We start from the raw sequence: 17916 nt of genomic DNA on the forward strand, positions 1-17916 counted from the left end.
GTGCCCAGTGCAGTGCTGGACAAAACAGGCCCGGGAAATGGGCTGCGGAGCAGTGGCTTCAGCTGCCTGCAGACTGACCTTCATGGCTGAGAACTCAGCACGTGCATAATGCAGTCCACAGCTCTGAGGGGTCATGCAGGGCAAAGTGAAGCAAGAACCCAATCACTGTCAGGCCGTGCCAAGGGAAAGAGGTGACTCAATATCACTAAGAATGACTGACAGCACTGTGGTCAGAGTGGAGCAGGAGACTCCAGCCAGGAAGCCCCACAGAGAGGAAGTACCTGTCCAGAGGCCTAAGGAGAGCAGCATGTGTAGGTGGACACTGAGTTGGAGTGGTGGTCAAGAACTCAAGTTGAAAGTTAATGGCCATTGTAACAGTGTTACTCAGTGAGATTTCCAGGAGGCGACTGGGTCACAAGAGCTCTGCCCTCATAAATAAATTAGTGGCATCATTGTGGGAAGGGGTTGGTTATCTCAAGAGTGAGTTTAAAATAAATTCAGCTCTCTCCAGAGTTCTCTTTGTGTCCCAAGTGTGCTTGCTCTGTCTTCTTGGCCAGTTACGATGCAGTGTGGGTGGAAATCCTTGTTAGGTTCTAATACAATGCTCTTGGATTTCCCTGCCTCTAGCTTTGTGAAACCAACTAAAGATTAATTTCTAGTAACGCACTCTGTTTTATTCACTTTTAACATCAGAAAATGGACTCAGGATGCTCTGACAATGAATGAGATACAGACTCTGGACAACTTATATCAAAGTTTCTGTGGTTCTAGGACACTCAGAATTTCTTTGAATTTTAGATTCCACCTGGTGGGGGGTTCTCATTGGAGCTCAGAGGACAAGAAGCAATAAATTCTCAGTAATCTACCAAATTGCTCTTTTATTTCTGTATGTTTGAAATGTGTCTGTTTAGTTTACAAATAAAAAGTTCTGATGCATGTAAAAAATGCCATAATTCTGGCAGAAATGTGGACAGCAAAGGCCAGGTCCAGGAGGTTTCAGTTGGGAAGAATTTCACTGGATTAGAGACCATACGTGTTACACTCCGGCAAAAATTTTGTGCAGATTTTGCTCATGTTGTCAGATTTTGTGGGAGACTCAGTATAGGGACCTGTTGGTCTCACTGTGATTGGTTTTATCCGGGGAGAAATGGCAGCAGGAATGAGAAAGATAGACAATGTCTTACCTCATTGTCTTAGCTCAATGTCTCAGTCACTCTTCTCTCATTGCTGGGCCAAATACCTGACATCCAGATTTATTTAACTCACAGTTACTGGAGGTTTCAGTCCATACTCAGCTGGCTCCAAGGCGGAGAGGCACATGGCAGAGGGCAACCTTTCATGGCGGCGGCAAAGAGCAGAGAGCAAAGGAGGAGCAGCAGCAGAGGCTCAAGCAGCTAGCTTCTCTTCCCTCTTTACATTGAAATGCAAATTCCCTGCTCCAGGGCAGGTGCAGCATCCATACCCACAAAAATCAATCACAAACTACAGAAGCCACCCCAAGACTGCATGAGGCTTTGGGGACACTAGACACAAACCATAACAGACAGAAGACAAAAGCTGAGCTAGGTGGTCACTGGTCTGCCTGATGGGCAAGAGTAATGTAACTGCACAACAAAATCGTCCTTTATACTTTTGTAAAGTTAGTAACACGTGACACAAGGTTGTCTAACAATAGCTGACCTTAACCAGATAGGATGTGTATTTTAGGACTGAAATAGCTTATTTGCTTTAGGTACTGAGGCCTAGTCCCACCTATACACATTTGATCAATTTTTTAGCTTCTGCAGCTCCCAACAACTCAGATTATGTGCAGTGGACTGATTGATCTAGTGGGGGAAATTTTAAGGTAACCCAATGTTTAGGCTGTGGCATAGATACTGCAGGCTGAGTTTAGGTAGATTTATAGCAGTCATTGGAAGCAAACAGTGGAGCAGAGCAATTTTAAAAATTTACTTTTGACTCAAAAAGAACCACATGAAAAGTTGGGGCCCAAGAAGGGGTGGTTGTTGAAAAGATTAACATTATTATAAAGAAACCAAGCACTTTGTTCAGGAATAAGAAAAAGATGTCGTGCGGTCATCTCAAAAGTCAGCAAGACCCTATGCACCACAGGCTCGAAGATACAGAACTGTAAACCTTTCATTTGGAAAGGAAATCCCTGGGACCCTTGCTTGAGAAGAGTCCCCAGGGGAATTGGTCACCTAGGAGTCATCTCACTGTGATCAGTCACCCAGGCAGTCAGAGGCCACCGTAGCCATGATCTAAAGGGGCCTGTTTAGTGTTTCTGCTGACAGAAAATTGTAAAATTCCCTGCAATTCTGGTTTTACTGTCATGCAGAAAGTAAAAGTTGTAAGGTCAAGAGTTGTGGACTTCCATTCAGATTTCAATAGAAGGTCTTGGACGTCCCGCAAGGACTGCCTGAGAAAGTCATGCAGGAAGCTGTGGGAATAAAGCTCAATGGGCCGGTGAGTAGAGCCCTGAGAGAGAGGCCAACAGCAACGGGCTACAAATAGCAAGGCAATAGGGTCAGGGCTCCCGATGCCTATGGAAACTAACTCTCACTGCCATGCCGCGTAGCCCAATAGCAGATGCGCAGCCACACGCCTTAATCCCGATGGCTTTCTGTTTTCTTTTGGTTGAATTATCTTCTATTTCTCCTCTTTCTCTTCTGGAATGGAAATATTTCCCCTCTGACATTGTATCTTGGGATACCATAGCATTTTTTTTCCACCAGTGTTCATAGGAGTTTGCTTTGAGTCTCGGAGGGCACGTAGACTAGGACTTTTTAGCACTACTACCGCTATGGAACTTTGGGGAAGGAATTAGTACCTTTTGAGTTGTACACACAGAGTCACACTGTTAGGTAGAATTATGAACTTGCCATTGTCTTTATTTGGACATTAAGTATTGGTTTAAGGAGATGTTTCTGAGTGTCTTGTTGCCAGCGTGTGGGATGTGAGAACTAACATTAATGTTTCCAACTTGATTGGCTTGCAATCTGCCCAGGGGATCAGTATAACATGCTCTGGAAGTCTGCATGTGTGTGTGTGTGTGTGTGTGTGTGTGTGTGTGTGTGTGTGTTAGTGAAGTGGGACGTTAGGTCTGCATCCGGTCCACAGCCCTTCCTTTCTGGTATCACTTCCTTCTTCTTCCTGGCCACCAGGAACCTATGCTATACTACATCCAAATGCCATGATGATTCTGCTAGGGACTGCATCTCCTAAAACCACGAACCAGATTAAAGCTGTCCCCCTTGAAATTGTGGGTGTGGGGTGTTGTATACACATACAACAAGAAAAACTGCCAAATACAGGGACAATCTGCATGTGGAATATGTAGTAAGCTGGGTTGAATCAGGAAACAAAAACATATGATGGGTTAAGGAAAAAATTAACATAACATTTATTAGCTAGAATACTTCATATATACAAGACAAGGCGCCATGGTCCCCAAACTTACAGAGGACTCCAAGGAGGAAAGTGTTTGAATACACTTGGATCTCACTAGCAGGATGTCCAGGCTGGAGCTGGCCTGGACTTGTGGGCAAAACAGCCTCATGAGGCACAGAAGACATTGGAGTCCCCGGGCTCCCGAGGGACCAGGTGCATTCAGAGGAGCAGCCCCTGTGTGGAGGCCAAGGCCTAGGGCTGAGAGTGGGATGCTCCGCGGAACCCCAGCCCACATGTGTGCTGCATGGGGCCGTCCTAGGGCCATGTGTAGACAGCCAATGCTAGGTTGAAGCTGCAGGCTTACAAAGGGACCATTCTTGATGCTTATTTGTAGAATAAAAACATGGAAGTTTGTTATTATATATAATAAGTAATGAGCAAAACAGAAATCAATCTCCTCATTTATCATGTTTTTATTTATTGGAAGTATAAGTATTACTTTTTTATTTGGTGAATCTAAAGATAATACTCTATTTGGAGTATATCTAAAAGTCAGGTAGCCATGTTATTAATATCTGTTGTGCAATTTTTCTTGTGTAGTATTTAGGCACAAAGTTGTTGAGAACTGGTGCATAGAATACTACCAAATTCTAATTCACATTTATTTTCCTGTCCTTTTTTTTTCCTGCCTAGGTCTTATACAATATATTAATTGCCTTCACAAAGATGCATAAATTTGAAGACATAGAGCCTGTGGACATTTTGGCAGGATGTGCCAGATTCATTGTTGTGGGCTGCGGGGGAGTATTTTTTGGCATAATTTTTGGATTCATTTCTGCGTTCATCACCCGTTTCACTCAGAACATCTCTGCGATTGAGCCGCTCATCGTCTTCATGTTCAGCTACCTGTCTTACTTAGCTGCTGAAACACTCTATCTCTCCGGCATCCTAGCGTGAGTACAGTCCAAGCATCTCACCCTATAAGAATGTTCCGGACCCTAGAAGGTAAGCCAGGTATGCATAGCATGCCTGGCTTCCAACACTGACCACCAGAGGTGTTCCAAGGCTAAGCGTTTTATTTTTAGCTTTTGTGAAGTCAGACTCGAGTCCTTTACCAAACAAATATTCTCTCCAACATTTGTGTTTGTTCTCCTGTGATTTGCCTGCGGAGAGTATAGCACTTATAATGCCAATTTAGAATGCTCAGAAAAGCTAGGGAAACTACTGTCTGGATAGTTTTGTTTATGTTTCTTGAAAAACTAATTTTCATGCAGAAGAGAGGCTTGCATACCTTCCTGGGCCTCCTGCCGTCCCTGTAACCACCATCACAGTTCCATAATCCTGCAGGGTGGATTGACACTAGGCAGATGGGATCAGTGTTGAAACCAGGAGTCCTTTGATCTAATGAAAATATTTTTGAGATGTGTTATCTTGTGTCCTGGTGACCTTAAGATGTTTTTCTTAGAATGAGGCTTCTCAGTTTGGCTCATACATGGTCACATTGTTTTCTCAATGATGTTGTCTCCATATTCAGACATTCATGTAGAAATAGTTAACTGTAATACCTAGGAATGGCTATGACAATTAAATATAATAGTGCATGTACCGCTACGTCTCCATTATTTTTGAACCTTAAAATACCAAGACAAGCTAAAGTTCTGTCTCTGTACTTGCTAAGTGGTTCTAGCCCTGAAATATTCAGAATGAAAAATGTGTTACACAGTAGTTGTAAGAAGTGTTATGTGGTTGCAGAAAATCAGGGCTTTGCTGAATTGTGAGGTACATTCGACCAAGGAGGGTTCATTTTGATTTAAGCAACAGTAAAGGCAGACTCAATAAAATTAATTTAAAAAAAGAGTAAAGGCAGAGTAAGATTTTGGTTCAACAGAACTGTGGAAGAGAGGGAAGGTAGAGAAGTTTCTGGTTGTCTTCAAGAACTGCCCTGCCATCTTGCTGGAGGTGGCCGCATTGTACGCACCTTCCCTCATGCTCCCTTTTCCTTGTAGAGACTGCTAGGAGAGAGGAGGAGGAAGACTGAAAGTCTCTGGAAAGTCTGCAGCCAGAAGAGAGACTTTCCTTCTGGATAAACACAGGCTTTGTGTGTCAGGTTTAGCAGTGTGGAGGGTATTCTGAGGAGCAGCTGCTTCGCTCTGAGACTCTGCTCATTTCTAGGATCACAGCCTGTGCAGTGACCATGAAAAAGTATGTGGAAGAAAACGTGTCCCAGACCTCCTACACCACCATCAAGTACTTCATGAAGATGCTGAGCAGCGTCAGCGAGACGCTCATCTTCATCTTCATGGGCGTGTCCACCATCGGGAAGAACCACGAGTGGAACTGGGCCTTCATCTGCTTCACGCTGGTCTTCTGCCAGATCTGGAGAGCCATCAGTAAGGCACCATCGGGCCCGCAGGCCCTGTGCGCAGCTGGGCTTTTGTTCCTCAGTGCTTGACTAAGGCACTTTGCTTGTTGCTGGGACACAATGGCTGACATCCATATGTTAGAGGAAGGAGTGCTCACTTGGGTGCATAGATTGTAGAGGTTCAGTCATGGCTGGTGAGCTCTAAGTTAAGACAGCTCCACGGGGCGGGGGGGGAGGGGAATGGAAGAGGAAAAGCTGCTTCCAGCATGGTGGACAGGAAGTAGAGAAAAAGGGGCGGAGCTAGAGGGAGAGAGAAACCCTTCAAGGCCATGTCCCCAAGGATCTGCTTTTTCTGATTGGGTTTTCGACAAGTCAGTCAACTATAGGGCTCCCACAATCCAGTTACCTTCAAAAGTCCCACCTTAGAGTGTGAGGCTTTGGGGAACACCTACATATAAACTGTAAGAGTTCTCTTCTTCTCTTCCATAATGGGAAGACAACAGGAGTGAAGTGACCTGAACTGCTTTTACTTGATAGTGGAGTCTAGGAACCTTGTCATACCGAGGCTATCTTCTCTTTACCCTGCAGTCAGGTCAAAGCAGTCAGTGGCCATGTGATAAGTTTCTGCCCGGTAGCAGAGAAGGAGCACTGGAGTATTTTGTTTTAATAGAAAAGGAAACTTTCACATCTACACATTTAAATATAACCCCATCGGCATGTACCTCCCTCCTTACTGCTTGCCAGTGTGTGTCTTCTTCCGTCAGATACAGATGAGAAACTGTGGGCACTGACACCATCAGAGGACCAACGAGGTCTCACTAACTGTGCTCCCTGCAGGACAAACGTTCTGCTGAAGCACAATCCTCCAGGTCATGCATCTACTCAAGGGTGGAGTGCATGTGGGTGATAGATAACAGGCACAGGACCCACAAGGTGTTTTTAAAATTATAGTATTAATTAGAGCAACTATAGCTATAACGTCACTGGCCTGAGCCCTTCAAAGTATGACTCATTTTTGGAAATGATTTCTCTTGTACACCTGCATTTCAGGAGCTAGAAAGATCCTAAAGCGCTAAGCCTTAGTTTGTGTTGTGTTTTGATGAGAAGCCACTATGGATTTTAAGTGACTTTGATTAATATTTTCAAGCCAATTATCAAAGAGAAATTAGAAGAAATGGCTGAGAATTTATGTTGAACATACAAATTTTAAATTAACTTAGGATGGCCCTTAGGATCTAGGAAAGAAAAACAGAAATGCAGAAATATTAAAATATTCACAAAAGTAACTGAATATGTATGCCTACTGGCTTCCTGGTGGAAAAACAATTGTGGAAACTGTGACATACATTTAAAATCTCAGCTAGAAGCCTAGCATGACTACTAACTAGCTTGCACAGACATTTTTCTCTTCAAAGTCATCTTCCTTGACCTTGAGATGCGGATTTGGATGAAGGTTTCACCTCTCTGTCAGCCTTTGTATTCTACAAATCTAGAAGGAAAAGGGGCCATTGTGCAGAGAATTAAACAGAGTGACATTAGGACAGGACTGGAACTTTGTCCCTCCGTGACCATGGAGCCTGCTCTCTGGTCCTAGAGTTGGGGGTATGAATGGGTCCCACTGAGAGAGCCAGGGGCCTGGCCTCATCCTGTGGTGGGCAGAGCTGGTGGTGGCCTGCAGGTCACTCTTGACCCAGATCCTGTTTATAACAGCAGTTAGGAAGCCTTGGAACAGAGGAGACCTTGTTTTATGGGTACTCATTTCTTAAAAGTCCTTTCATCCACTTTATGAAGTGCATCCACTTGTTCCTCTCTACCTGAAGGTCTGTATTTGAGGATTCAACCAAGTACAGGCCAAAAATATTAGAAAGAAAATTGCACCTGTGCTGAACACAAGCAGACCTTTCCCTGTCATTTTTTCCTACAAAATACAGAGTGACAGCTCCTAAGATGGCATTGACTTTGTATTAAACATCACGAGTGATAGAGAGATGGTTGCAAGTACCCAGGAAGGTGTGTGCAGGCTCAGTGTGAGGCCCACACCATTTCCACATGGCAGTAGGGCTTCATGAGATCTGGTATGTGCTGTGGGTGCCGTGGCAACCTTCAGAGGTCCAACGGTAACTGCGATACTGCAGCCGCTGATAAGCAGGTGAGGCATATGGGTCATGCGATGATTAATAACCTTGCCCTAGCTTGAATGCCTGGCATGTAGAAAAACCAGGATGGACAAACTGTATTGCAAAAGTTTAAATTGTGTTTAAATTCTGTTGCCATTTGCACCGTAGATGTTCCTGTCTTCACTTTGATGGTGATGGGAGGGTAGGCAGTCCCACAGCATGGGGGGCAAAGCTCTTCCTCAGGTCCTGGAGGCCTAGTGGAGGGCAGGGCTGTGCTGGAGAAAGCCCCTGATCTTCAGACACTCACTGAGATAAGATGAGAAGCCTCCTGGGCCCTCACCCCATTGTTGAGCAAGCGCCTGAGTGTAAGGGACAGCCCACAGCTGGGTGCAGTGGTGCATGCTGTACTTCAACTGCTCTGGGAGGCTGAGGCAGGAGGATTGCAAATTTAAGGCTACATAGCAAGATCCTGTTTCAATGTAAAAACCAAAAAGGGGCTGTGGTTGTAGTTTAGTTTACAGGCAGGCCCTAGGTTCTATGATCTATCCCAAAGAGAAAAAGAAAATCACAGATCTGTTTTGCGAACCAAATGAGGGGATGAGGTCAGAACATTTTGGTCTCCCAGATGTCCCTGCTTTAACTAGTTTTGAATGGCAAGACAAACATTGAGAAGATAGGCTGAGAATATAAAGAACACAAACCTTGCATAAAAATAGGAAGACTGACTTACCTTCCGCACATGCGCACACACAGCTGTGCGCTGGGCGGCCGCCAGAGCCTTCTGAAAGGAGGCGGGACAGCGGTGCAGCTGTGGCCAGCAGGGAGCCCCGAGCTATGCTGCAGGGAGTGGGAGTGCTGAAGCAGGAGGGTCCGGTGGGCACGACTCTGCCGCCAGGGCTGCAGCCCGCCTGAGGGGCCGAGGCCCTGCGCTAACGCTGTCTCCTCTTGCAGGCGTGTTTGCCCTCTTCTACGTCAGCAACCAGTTCCGGACATTCCCCTTCTCCTTCAAGGACCAGTGCATCATTTTCTACAGTGGTGTCCGGGGAGCTGGGAGCTTCTCGCTTGCGTTTCTGCTCCCTCTGTCTCTTTTTCCCAGGAAGAAACTGTTTGTTACCGCTACTCTAGTAGTGATCTATTTCACTGTGTTCATTCAGGTTGGTGCTTTCTTTCCCATTTGAAATGAGTAGATTGGGCTGGCCAGATAGCTCAGCGGATTAAAGCGCCTGCTTAGGTAGACTCAGGGGCCGGGGGGTTTGATCCCTGGCCAGCCGTTCCAGCCCTGCTTCCAGGGAGACTGGGTGTGGTACTGGGCACCTGTAATCCCAGCTCTTGGGAGGCTGTAAACAGGAGAATCACTACGAGTTTGATCGAGTAGTGAAACCCTGAATGGCCTGTAGACCTTTCCCCAAAAAACAAAAAAAAAAAATTTTTTTTTAGATCTCTGTTCATTATTCAAAATAAATTCCCGGATATTTATAGTTATGTTCATGTTCAGCCTTTGACTTCTAAAATGCTTGGCCTCTTAACCAATGCAATACATTGATTAAAAATTATTATTATTATTATTATTATTATTATTATTATTATTGTGGAACTGGGGATTGAACTCAGGCCCTTGTGCTTACCAGGCAAGCACTTATTCTACTGAGCCATCTCCCTGGCCCCTGAAATAGTGTTGAGTTACAGATAATGATAGCTACTTTACTGTCTAGCTCTGAGAATGAGATTCTAATTAGTATCTGGTGGTGCAGTGTTTGTTTGGGCTGGACTTAGCACTTAGTGAACTAAGAAAAGTTTAACCTAAGAGATGAAATCAAGCTTTCATATTAAAAAAGACAGTTACAGGTATTTTTGTTATAAAATTCATGTGGGCTGGGGAGATAGCTCAGTGGTACAAGCACCTGCCTGGCAAGTGCAAGATCCTGAATTGAATTTCTGGTATACCATCCCCCCCAACACACAAAAAAAAATTCATAACTAAAGTAAACGTTTGTGCATTTATCCAATAGAAACTAAAAAGAAACACATACAAATTTGACATTTTGATATCCCGGATAACAGATATGTTTCCTGTGGTGACAACCTTTGCCTCAACCGACCTCTGCTGTCTCCGATCTAGGGAATCACAATCGGCCCTCTGGTCAGGTACCTGGATGTCAGGAAGACCAATAAAAAGGAGTCCATCAACGAAGAGCTCCATATCCGAGTAAGTCATCACTATCAAAACTGTAACTGATGGGTTGGTACGATGAATCCATTTGTCACCTAGGGCAGTGACCTGGAACCTGGACCAGGCTCACTGCGTGTCTCTGAGCCTGTGGCTTTGCTCCTCCCCTGCTCTACTGACAGCCCTTTTCTAGCTTCCTGTGGTGCAGTAGGGAATCTGCTTGCCTTATTGGCTTCAAATGCCTCATCCTGCAATCCTGTAGTTGTGAAGGTTGAGGTCTGAGAGGTGCTGCAGCTGGGGGCTGGGGGGCTGTGCTCCTCTCTGGATCCTGCAGGGGAAAATCTGTTTCCTAGCATCTTCCAGCTTCTAGAGGCTTCCTGCATTCCTTGGTGGTGCCCACTTCCTCCTCCAAAGCAAGTGGTGGCCGGTCAGGTCGCTGTCATTCTGTGTCACTCCAACAGTGGTTCTTCTACTTCCTTCTCGGAGATTGTGCTGCAGCCACCTGGAGAGTTCACATGATGTTCTTTTCACTGTAAGGTCAACTGATTAGCAACCTTGTGCCCATGGGCTACCCAAACCCTCCTTTGCATGCAAGCGAACACATCCACAGTTCTCAAGGGTTAAGTTGCAAACAACTTCGGGAGGCCGTTATTCTGTACAAGCAGCCTTCCCTCTGTCCCTTAAAACTTCGTATCTGTTTCACAGTCCTCTACCCCTGTATCTTGGAAATCTCAACACATTATAGCATCAACTCTAAGCCTGTATCCTATTTAAACTTCTTCATCTCAAAAGTCCTAAATCACACCATCTCAAATATCTGAGTCAGGGCTGGGTGAGGTTCCAGGTGAACCCATCCCGAGAGGCCCAGTTGCTCCTCATCCGTGAGCTTGTGACACACAAGGAACAAGTTCCCTGCTCTGCAGTAATACTGGGGAGCCACCAGGAAGCAGGTGCTGGTATTCTCTTTAAAGATGGGGCTATGGAAAGAAAAAAGGAATTGTGGATCCTGAGAAAACTGCAAAATCCCTAGGCAATGAAACTATCTCGTTTTAGGTCTGGAAATATCCCCATCCTTTGTGATCCTTGTTTTCTTTCTTTCCCTGGGTCCTGCATGCTATCCTTGGGCCACATTCCCTTTTTATGAAAGGTAACATGCCTCTGTGGAGTGGCTTCCTCAGCTGACTTCTCACCTGTAGAATTTAGGGGTCCGTCACCCTTCTTTCACTATTTTCTTTCCCACTCTTCCTTTTATGCAAGGTGGTGTTTCCATCAGTATTCCACAGGGAAGTAGAACCAGTGGGAGATCTGAAGAGATCTGTGAGCTGAATTGGCTCACGCTCTTCTCAGAGCTGGCTAGCAAGCCCAGGCCTAGGACAGATAGCAGGGTGGCAGGCAGGACTTCTGGCCCCAACTGGAACTGTTGTCTCCCATTAGAATTTCTCATTTGAGAAGTTTCCTCTCTGTCCAGGACTTTCGACTGATCAAACCAGGCCACTAGGATTATTTAGGATGATCTCCCTTACTTAAAGGCATCTGAGGATGGGATCTATTTATATCTGTAAAATGCATCCGCAGCAGCATCTTGTGATTGATAGAACAATGAGGACCTGCCAAGTCAAGCTCATACCTCAACAGATCCCTGGGGTGACTAAGTTGAAGGTGTTCTGCTTGATTTTAAACTCGTTTTTTTACAGGAATCTCGAGTCCTTTGCTTTTCCAGAACTCTTCATAGAGAAAGAATAAGACTGTGAAAATTTCTATAAATCTGGCCTTGCAATTTTTGGTAGAATCATCTTTGCCACTTTGGGAAAGGTGAATATGAAGCTGAACACGGACCCTAATGTAGGGCTCCACATGGACCCGATCCCCAGCCCCCAACCGTTTGCCAGCAGAGGTGCTACTTTCAGCAGGGAGATTAGCAATGAAGCTGTCATGGGCAAGCACAGGATGTCACAAAGGAGATAAGACAGAACAAGGAATTTTGTAGGTCCCAGGACATCTGGGACATGTGGGGTCACCCGGAATTCATAGAGGACACATCAAAGTCTTTGCCCACCAAGGTGCAAGACAGGCGGAGAACTTAGGCGGAGAACTTTGACCGCAGATGTTCATTACAATCTTCCAGCCTAAAGTCCCTTGCCATCTTGCCATTCCTGTCAAAGGGGTGGACTTCTTTCTGTTTCCTACAGAAGGCTTTTGCACTTTCTCCCTATATCCAGCTTGATGAATTCTTCATGATGTTGCCTTTACACAAGCCTGGTGGTCTCTGCCGGCCCCAAGGTCTCTGCCTTACTCTATATGCTGTACTACATGTTAGAGCTCAACACAGTTTGAACAGATGGCTTCCAGACAGCAAAATGTGGAAGGTGGGGAAAAAGATAGATAGATGAGATAGATAGATGATAAATAGAAATGATAGGTGACAAATAGATGAATAGGTCACTAGATGGATGGATAGATGGATGGATGGATGGATGGATGGATGGATGGATGGATGGATAGATGGATGGATAGATGGATGGGAAGATGGACAAATGGGTTGAGTGAGTTCAACTCATTTATGAAATAGCATTCTGATCATTGTTTCCTGATTGGCACTCCCAAAGGGGCAATGGAAGTGTCCAAGCAGTGAGTGGGGACACTTGACCTAATTCCAGCTCAGGAAAGTCATGATTGGATGACTGGCTCACATGGTAGTTTAGGTTTCTTCTGTCCTTGAGGTTACATAAGTCAAATACTGGAGAAATGTGTGACATTTACCTAAATCAGCCCCAAGGTGCATAGCAAAATCATTTGAGGTAATAAATTTCAAGAAATCCAACCCAAAAATTGTTAAAGTCATTTGAAATATTTAACAGATTAGCATAGGGAGAGAATATTTTTAAATGTAACACTCTAATTGAATTTTAGATTTTTTTCTCTATTTTTATCTTCTTGGATTCTTTACTTTCAAATATCATTCATAAACCTAAGCCTATAGAATTTGGATAGCTCATGCCTTCCTCAATTTTTTTCTCAAAATAGGTATGATTATTTATAGAAATCAGTGGAGCAATTGAATATTGGAAAAATAGTTCAGTATTTAATCTATTTTCAAAAAAATTCAGAAGCCAGTAACAATTTTATTGATTTTTAACTTGAATGGTATAGAGACAAATTTGTAATTGCTTTAAGATTGTCTTTCCCCCTAATTTTTGTAAACAATTCTATATAAAACAAATATAGCATTATCGGCTTATGTGTTGAAATGTAAATAAATAGTGAAATATTAAAATTGGTAATACTGATAAGTTTTCTTCTTAAACTTTTATTATTATAGTAGATTATTGGAAAAGTCCTATTTTGAGAAACTGTATAGTTAGATGCTTGTGAGTTCTTTTTTTAGCAATAAATAATTATTAGAATTTGGATCCCTATTTCTTCAGAAAAGAGGTGTTTCTAGAAAAGTGTTATCAAAGGGACAGAAAGGAGCTAACAGGTCCCACAGCCACCCTTGAAGTGCTTCGCCGATGCCCTAATTCTAGAACAGCAATGTTCAAAGCAAGGCTGTAGTGGCTGTTTCCACGGAACGCGCCACGTGGTCGCAAGGGGCGGCATAGCTCCGGATTCTCTCGTCACTGTCTCAGTTACTTTTCTCTCATTGCTGAGACAAAACACCCAATACCCGAATTAAGGAAGGAAAGGTTCCTTTCGCTCCCAGTTGTGGAGGTTTCGGTCCATATCGGCTGGCCCAAGGCACAGTGGCGCACGCAGCACTTCAAGGCAGCGAAGAACAGCAAATGCAACAGGAGCAAAAGAGGAGGTGCACAAGCGGGCCTCTCCCCCTCCCCTATACAGGCTGCCCACCGCGGGGGGCGTGCATCACTCACACCCGTGAGCCCAGCTGTGGGTCAGTCACACACTCTAGAAGCCCACCGCATGCCTGCAGGAGGCTTTAGGGGGCCATGTAGACCCAAGCCGTATCCTCGTGAACCTAAGTTGTGTTATTATGAAGGCAGGGTGGGTTTTAGTTGCAGAACAGACTGAAAGAAGACTTGCACCGCGACGCTGCGCCTCCCTTGTTCGTGATGTGCAGTGTGAACTCCCAAGCTCTCCCTTCACTAGCGATTCCCCCTTCTGCTTTCTCGGCAGCTCATGGACCACTTAAAGGCTGGTATGGAAGATGTGTGCGGGCAATGGAGTCACTACCAAGTGAGAGACAAGTAAGGAGCTGGGGGCTGCGAGACCTAACCGAGGGGACTTGTGTCGTAAGGAACTTTCCAGGGGGACCTTCTGCTTTCCAAGAAGCAGCGGGCACCCTGCATGCTGCTGCCCTGGGAATGAGTGCTGCCTGCAGAACAGGATGGCTCTGGGTTTAGGTTCCCTGGGAGAGAACCAGTGCCCTGTGTGGAGGGGTAATGAAGAAGCCACAGTGACATTTAAAGGAGGGACAGGGTTCCCCATGTTAAGAACAGTTTAACAGTGCAGAAAGCCTGCTTCCTGAGATGCAAGAGGGTATGGTGATATGTTGGGGATCCCAGGCAGGATCTCTCCGTTACCAGGGCTCTGAACATGGAAGGCCTTTAAGGGTGCTGTCTAGGTAAGGATTCTTTAAAGTGACAAAATCCCTCTTTTCCGCCATGGCTCACATTTCTGAACTGGTTCTTCTGCCAGGCTTAGTATCAAGGAGGAAGACTGAAGCCGCTGTAAGGTGCCGAGGCACTGTGGAGCCCAAGCCCATGCTCGAGGCCATCCTAAGGGAGTGAGGGGGAAGAGGCTGAAGACAGGGTTCGGAGAAACTCCAGCTTCTGGGGGGCTGGCCTGGAAAAGGAAGGGCAGAGGACACAGAACGAAGCAGCCAGGGAGGCAGCCGGAAGGGCGGCACAAGTAGCGGGGTGGGCTGCCCTAGTGCATCCGGAGATGCAGCAGCTGTAGGGAGGAGCGGTAGTGGCCACCGGAGTGGAGCAGAGTGAGGTCAAAGAGGGGCCAGCAAGAGCCGTGTCAGCCAGCGTGCAAGGTGCGGGAGCTGGTGACTGTGGGCTGAGGATCAGGCAGGCACCGGGGCAGGAAAGGGCCACAGACCAGAAGGTCAAGGGGGGCCCCCGCCGGAGCTCGAGCAAGTGAGTCCAGGCCAAGCAGATGGCTGGGCTCAGGAGGCCGGCCTGCCCTCCTCCCCCGGTGACCTTGCCTCATGCAGTCTGCCTGCCTTAGGGACTAGTAGACCAGACGTCAGCTACTAAGCTGGCAGCCAGCGTCCCAGGAAGTTATGCTCTCCTCAGGAACACACAGCAGCAGACAAGCTGCTCTCTGAGTGTGACACAATGATTGGAATGTCGACACTTCCAGCCCTAAACAAATGGCCGACTCCCACCATATGCACTTGTGCAGCTCAGCCAGAGGTTCACGACAGCAATCAGCGGCCACCAGGGTCTGGCCTATTGGAGTCTCTCTCTTTCAAACTCTGGGGACAAATGTGGGTTTTTTTCTCCCTCCCTCTTAATTGGCAGGATTTAAAATGAGCTGCGGCATAATGGAGAAAAACTACTGTAACTAGCGGGCCATTTCAACTTCCTGGGTTCTAGTTGAATAGGCTGATATCGCTGTGAGCGCAGCTGCGGTGTTGTGGTGATTAGCAGAACGTTCAGTCAGAAGCCGGCTCCCTCATTTCTTCCCTTGCTGTGGGGCCTGAACTGCGCTGGGCCTCTGTGGCTCCCCACTTACATGTATTTCTTGCCCTGATTGCAGCTTGTCCCTTTCTTTTTGTTTAGTTGATTTTCAATGTGTTCAGGCCAGTGGGCTGTTCTTTCTTTACTTAAAAAATGCATAAATACTGTGATTTTTTTTTAAAAGAAAGTGTTCAGACGCTAATTATTCAAGGCTCTGTCTTGATATTTTTCAGGATAAAGTTAAATAGTGATTTTAAGAAAAAAATGCAAACTTACAGACAATATACAGAGATGAAAGATTTCCAAAATGTTGCTTTTTATTTTTAGGTTTAAGAAGTTTGATCATAAGTACTTACGGAAAATCTTAATCCGAAAGAACCTACCCAAATCAAGCATCGTTTCTTTATACAAGAAGCTGGAAATGAAACAAGCTATTGAGATGGTGGAGACCGGGATCCTGAGCCCTGCAGCGTTCTCTGCACTGCAGCAGTAAGTCTCGTGCGCTCTTCCTTCTGAACGCTCGGGGTCAGAATGCCAAGGGGAACCTCCTCCCGGCTCTGTTACAGGCAGCTCCAAGGTGCACGAGGAAGCAACACGAGCGCCTGCTCGCTTCCTGCTGCTCTAACAAAGACTGCAAACAGTCCGCCATGACAAAAATTTTACTGTAGCTCGTAGCTCTGGAGGTTCCAGGGGCCCAGTGTGCTGGGCCTGCGGCAAGGACAGCAGAGTGTCAGGGCAGATATCAGGGTGTGTGCTCACAGCTCTACCCAGGAAGCAGGAATAGAAAGGACCAAAGAGTCCCACAGTCAGAGCACTTCACCTATGACTTAATGGCCTCTCCCTGGGCCCCGCCTGCTAAGGTCCACAGGAACTCCCAGTACCACCACCCTGGGGCTGCAGTTCTTACATGGGGACCTTTGGAAGCCACTCACCCAAGCCATAACGGGGTGAGTTACGGTAGCCTGCCGCATGGCAGGTGTAGGGGCCAACTGAAGCGAACGCTGTGCTGAAGGTGAAGATCGACATGCATTTCTCAGGTTTGCCTTGCGTCTGTGTGAGGCCTGCTTAGAAGGGGAGCAAGAAGTTGCTGGCTTCCTGTGGAAAACGAGACTGCGGGGAGCCAACGCGGAGGCAGAGGAGGGGAGGCGGCGCTCGCGCATGAATCTATCACTGCATGATGATTTCCTCCGAAACAGGCTGTCTCTTGGACCATCTGCTAACCAGTTGCCCCAAAGCTGGCTAGCAATTTTTTAAAGCTGTTTTAACTCTGACATTTAGCAAGAGCTCCTTTAATATCACAAAAATTAATCTACCTCCTGAAGATGCCCAGTTTCCTCCCTAAGGGATGGCTTGTGAATTGGGAAAATTAATCACCATCTATATTTAGGGAAAGGAACAGCAGCCCCCGCCATTCTGGCCCCCGCAGCAGGTAGAGACACTTGATCACGCGCTTCAATCATGTCCTCACATTCGCAAAGCCAGCGAGGAAAGCGCTAAAAATAGGCTGCAGTGGAACTGCGGCGCGCGCCAGCGTCCCTTCTCGGGCAGCACCTTCCTCCGACCCTGCTAATGAATCAGGGGCGCCATCGCCTCTCCTCCCGGCCCAGCCTGGGACCTGCGGAGTGGCTGACCTAGTGTCCTGCGCCCTGCGGGTAGCTCAGTATAAGCAAAAGGCTTTCTGCCTCACTCCTCTGTGAGACTGTTTTCCTGGCTCGTTAGTGTTGTGCTGCCCCTTACACCACTCTGAGGAAACTTCCGGCACTAAAATGGGAAAGCCCTAAGAAATATTTGTTGGCAAGGTTGCCCCAAGCCATAGTGCAAGCAGGGGAAAACTCAGGACTGCTGATATTGTTTTCATTTTAAAACGTTGACATCAAAGAGGTTTTATTTTATTTATTTATTTATTTATTTGTATTTATTTATTTTTGCATTTTCTAAAATAGTGCCCTCAGATCACATTTAGGGACTGTCTCTTACCCTTTGCACCGTAGCTCCTGTCCTGCCCACTAGAAGCCAAGTGGGAGCCACGGAGAGCAGGCGTAGGTCCTGTCCTTGTGGACGCATGCTTCGTAGGGTCATGACGCTAGAGGAAAGGTCACATAGCGTGTGACCTTAGATAGGGAGCTGCGCCAGTGTGCGAGGGCCGTTGCTCACAGGGTCTCCCGGGGTGGCCGTGTGACCTGCTCACATCAGGAAGATTGGGGCAAGTGTGTGGAGGAGGAGGAGGAGGAGGAG

The 17916-nt window shown here is 46.3% G+C and overlaps 1 protein-coding gene across 1 annotated transcript in view; it reads left to right on the forward strand.

Moving 5' to 3' along the window:
- Positions 1–17916, forward strand: part of Slc9a4 (solute carrier family 9 member A4) — a 48764-nt gene that overhangs the window by 19261 nt on the left and 11587 nt on the right. Inside the window, exons 3-8 of the mRNA XM_004633262.2 lie at positions 4084–4343; positions 5563–5780; positions 8821–9023; positions 9989–10075; positions 14168–14238; positions 16009–16170. Coding sequence (XP_004633319.2) covers positions 4084–4343; positions 5563–5780; positions 8821–9023; positions 9989–10075; positions 14168–14238; positions 16009–16170 — 1001 coding nt within the window. The remainder of the gene's footprint in view (positions 1–4083; positions 4344–5562; positions 5781–8820; positions 9024–9988; positions 10076–14167; positions 14239–16008; positions 16171–17916) is intronic.

The sequence above is a fragment of the Octodon degus genome, unplaced genomic scaffold (assembly GCF_000260255.1).
Source record: "Octodon degus isolate 3935 unplaced genomic scaffold, OctDeg1.0 scaffold00052, whole genome shotgun sequence".
In the NCBI taxonomy this organism is placed as follows: domain Eukaryota; kingdom Metazoa; phylum Chordata; class Mammalia; order Rodentia; family Octodontidae; genus Octodon; species Octodon degus.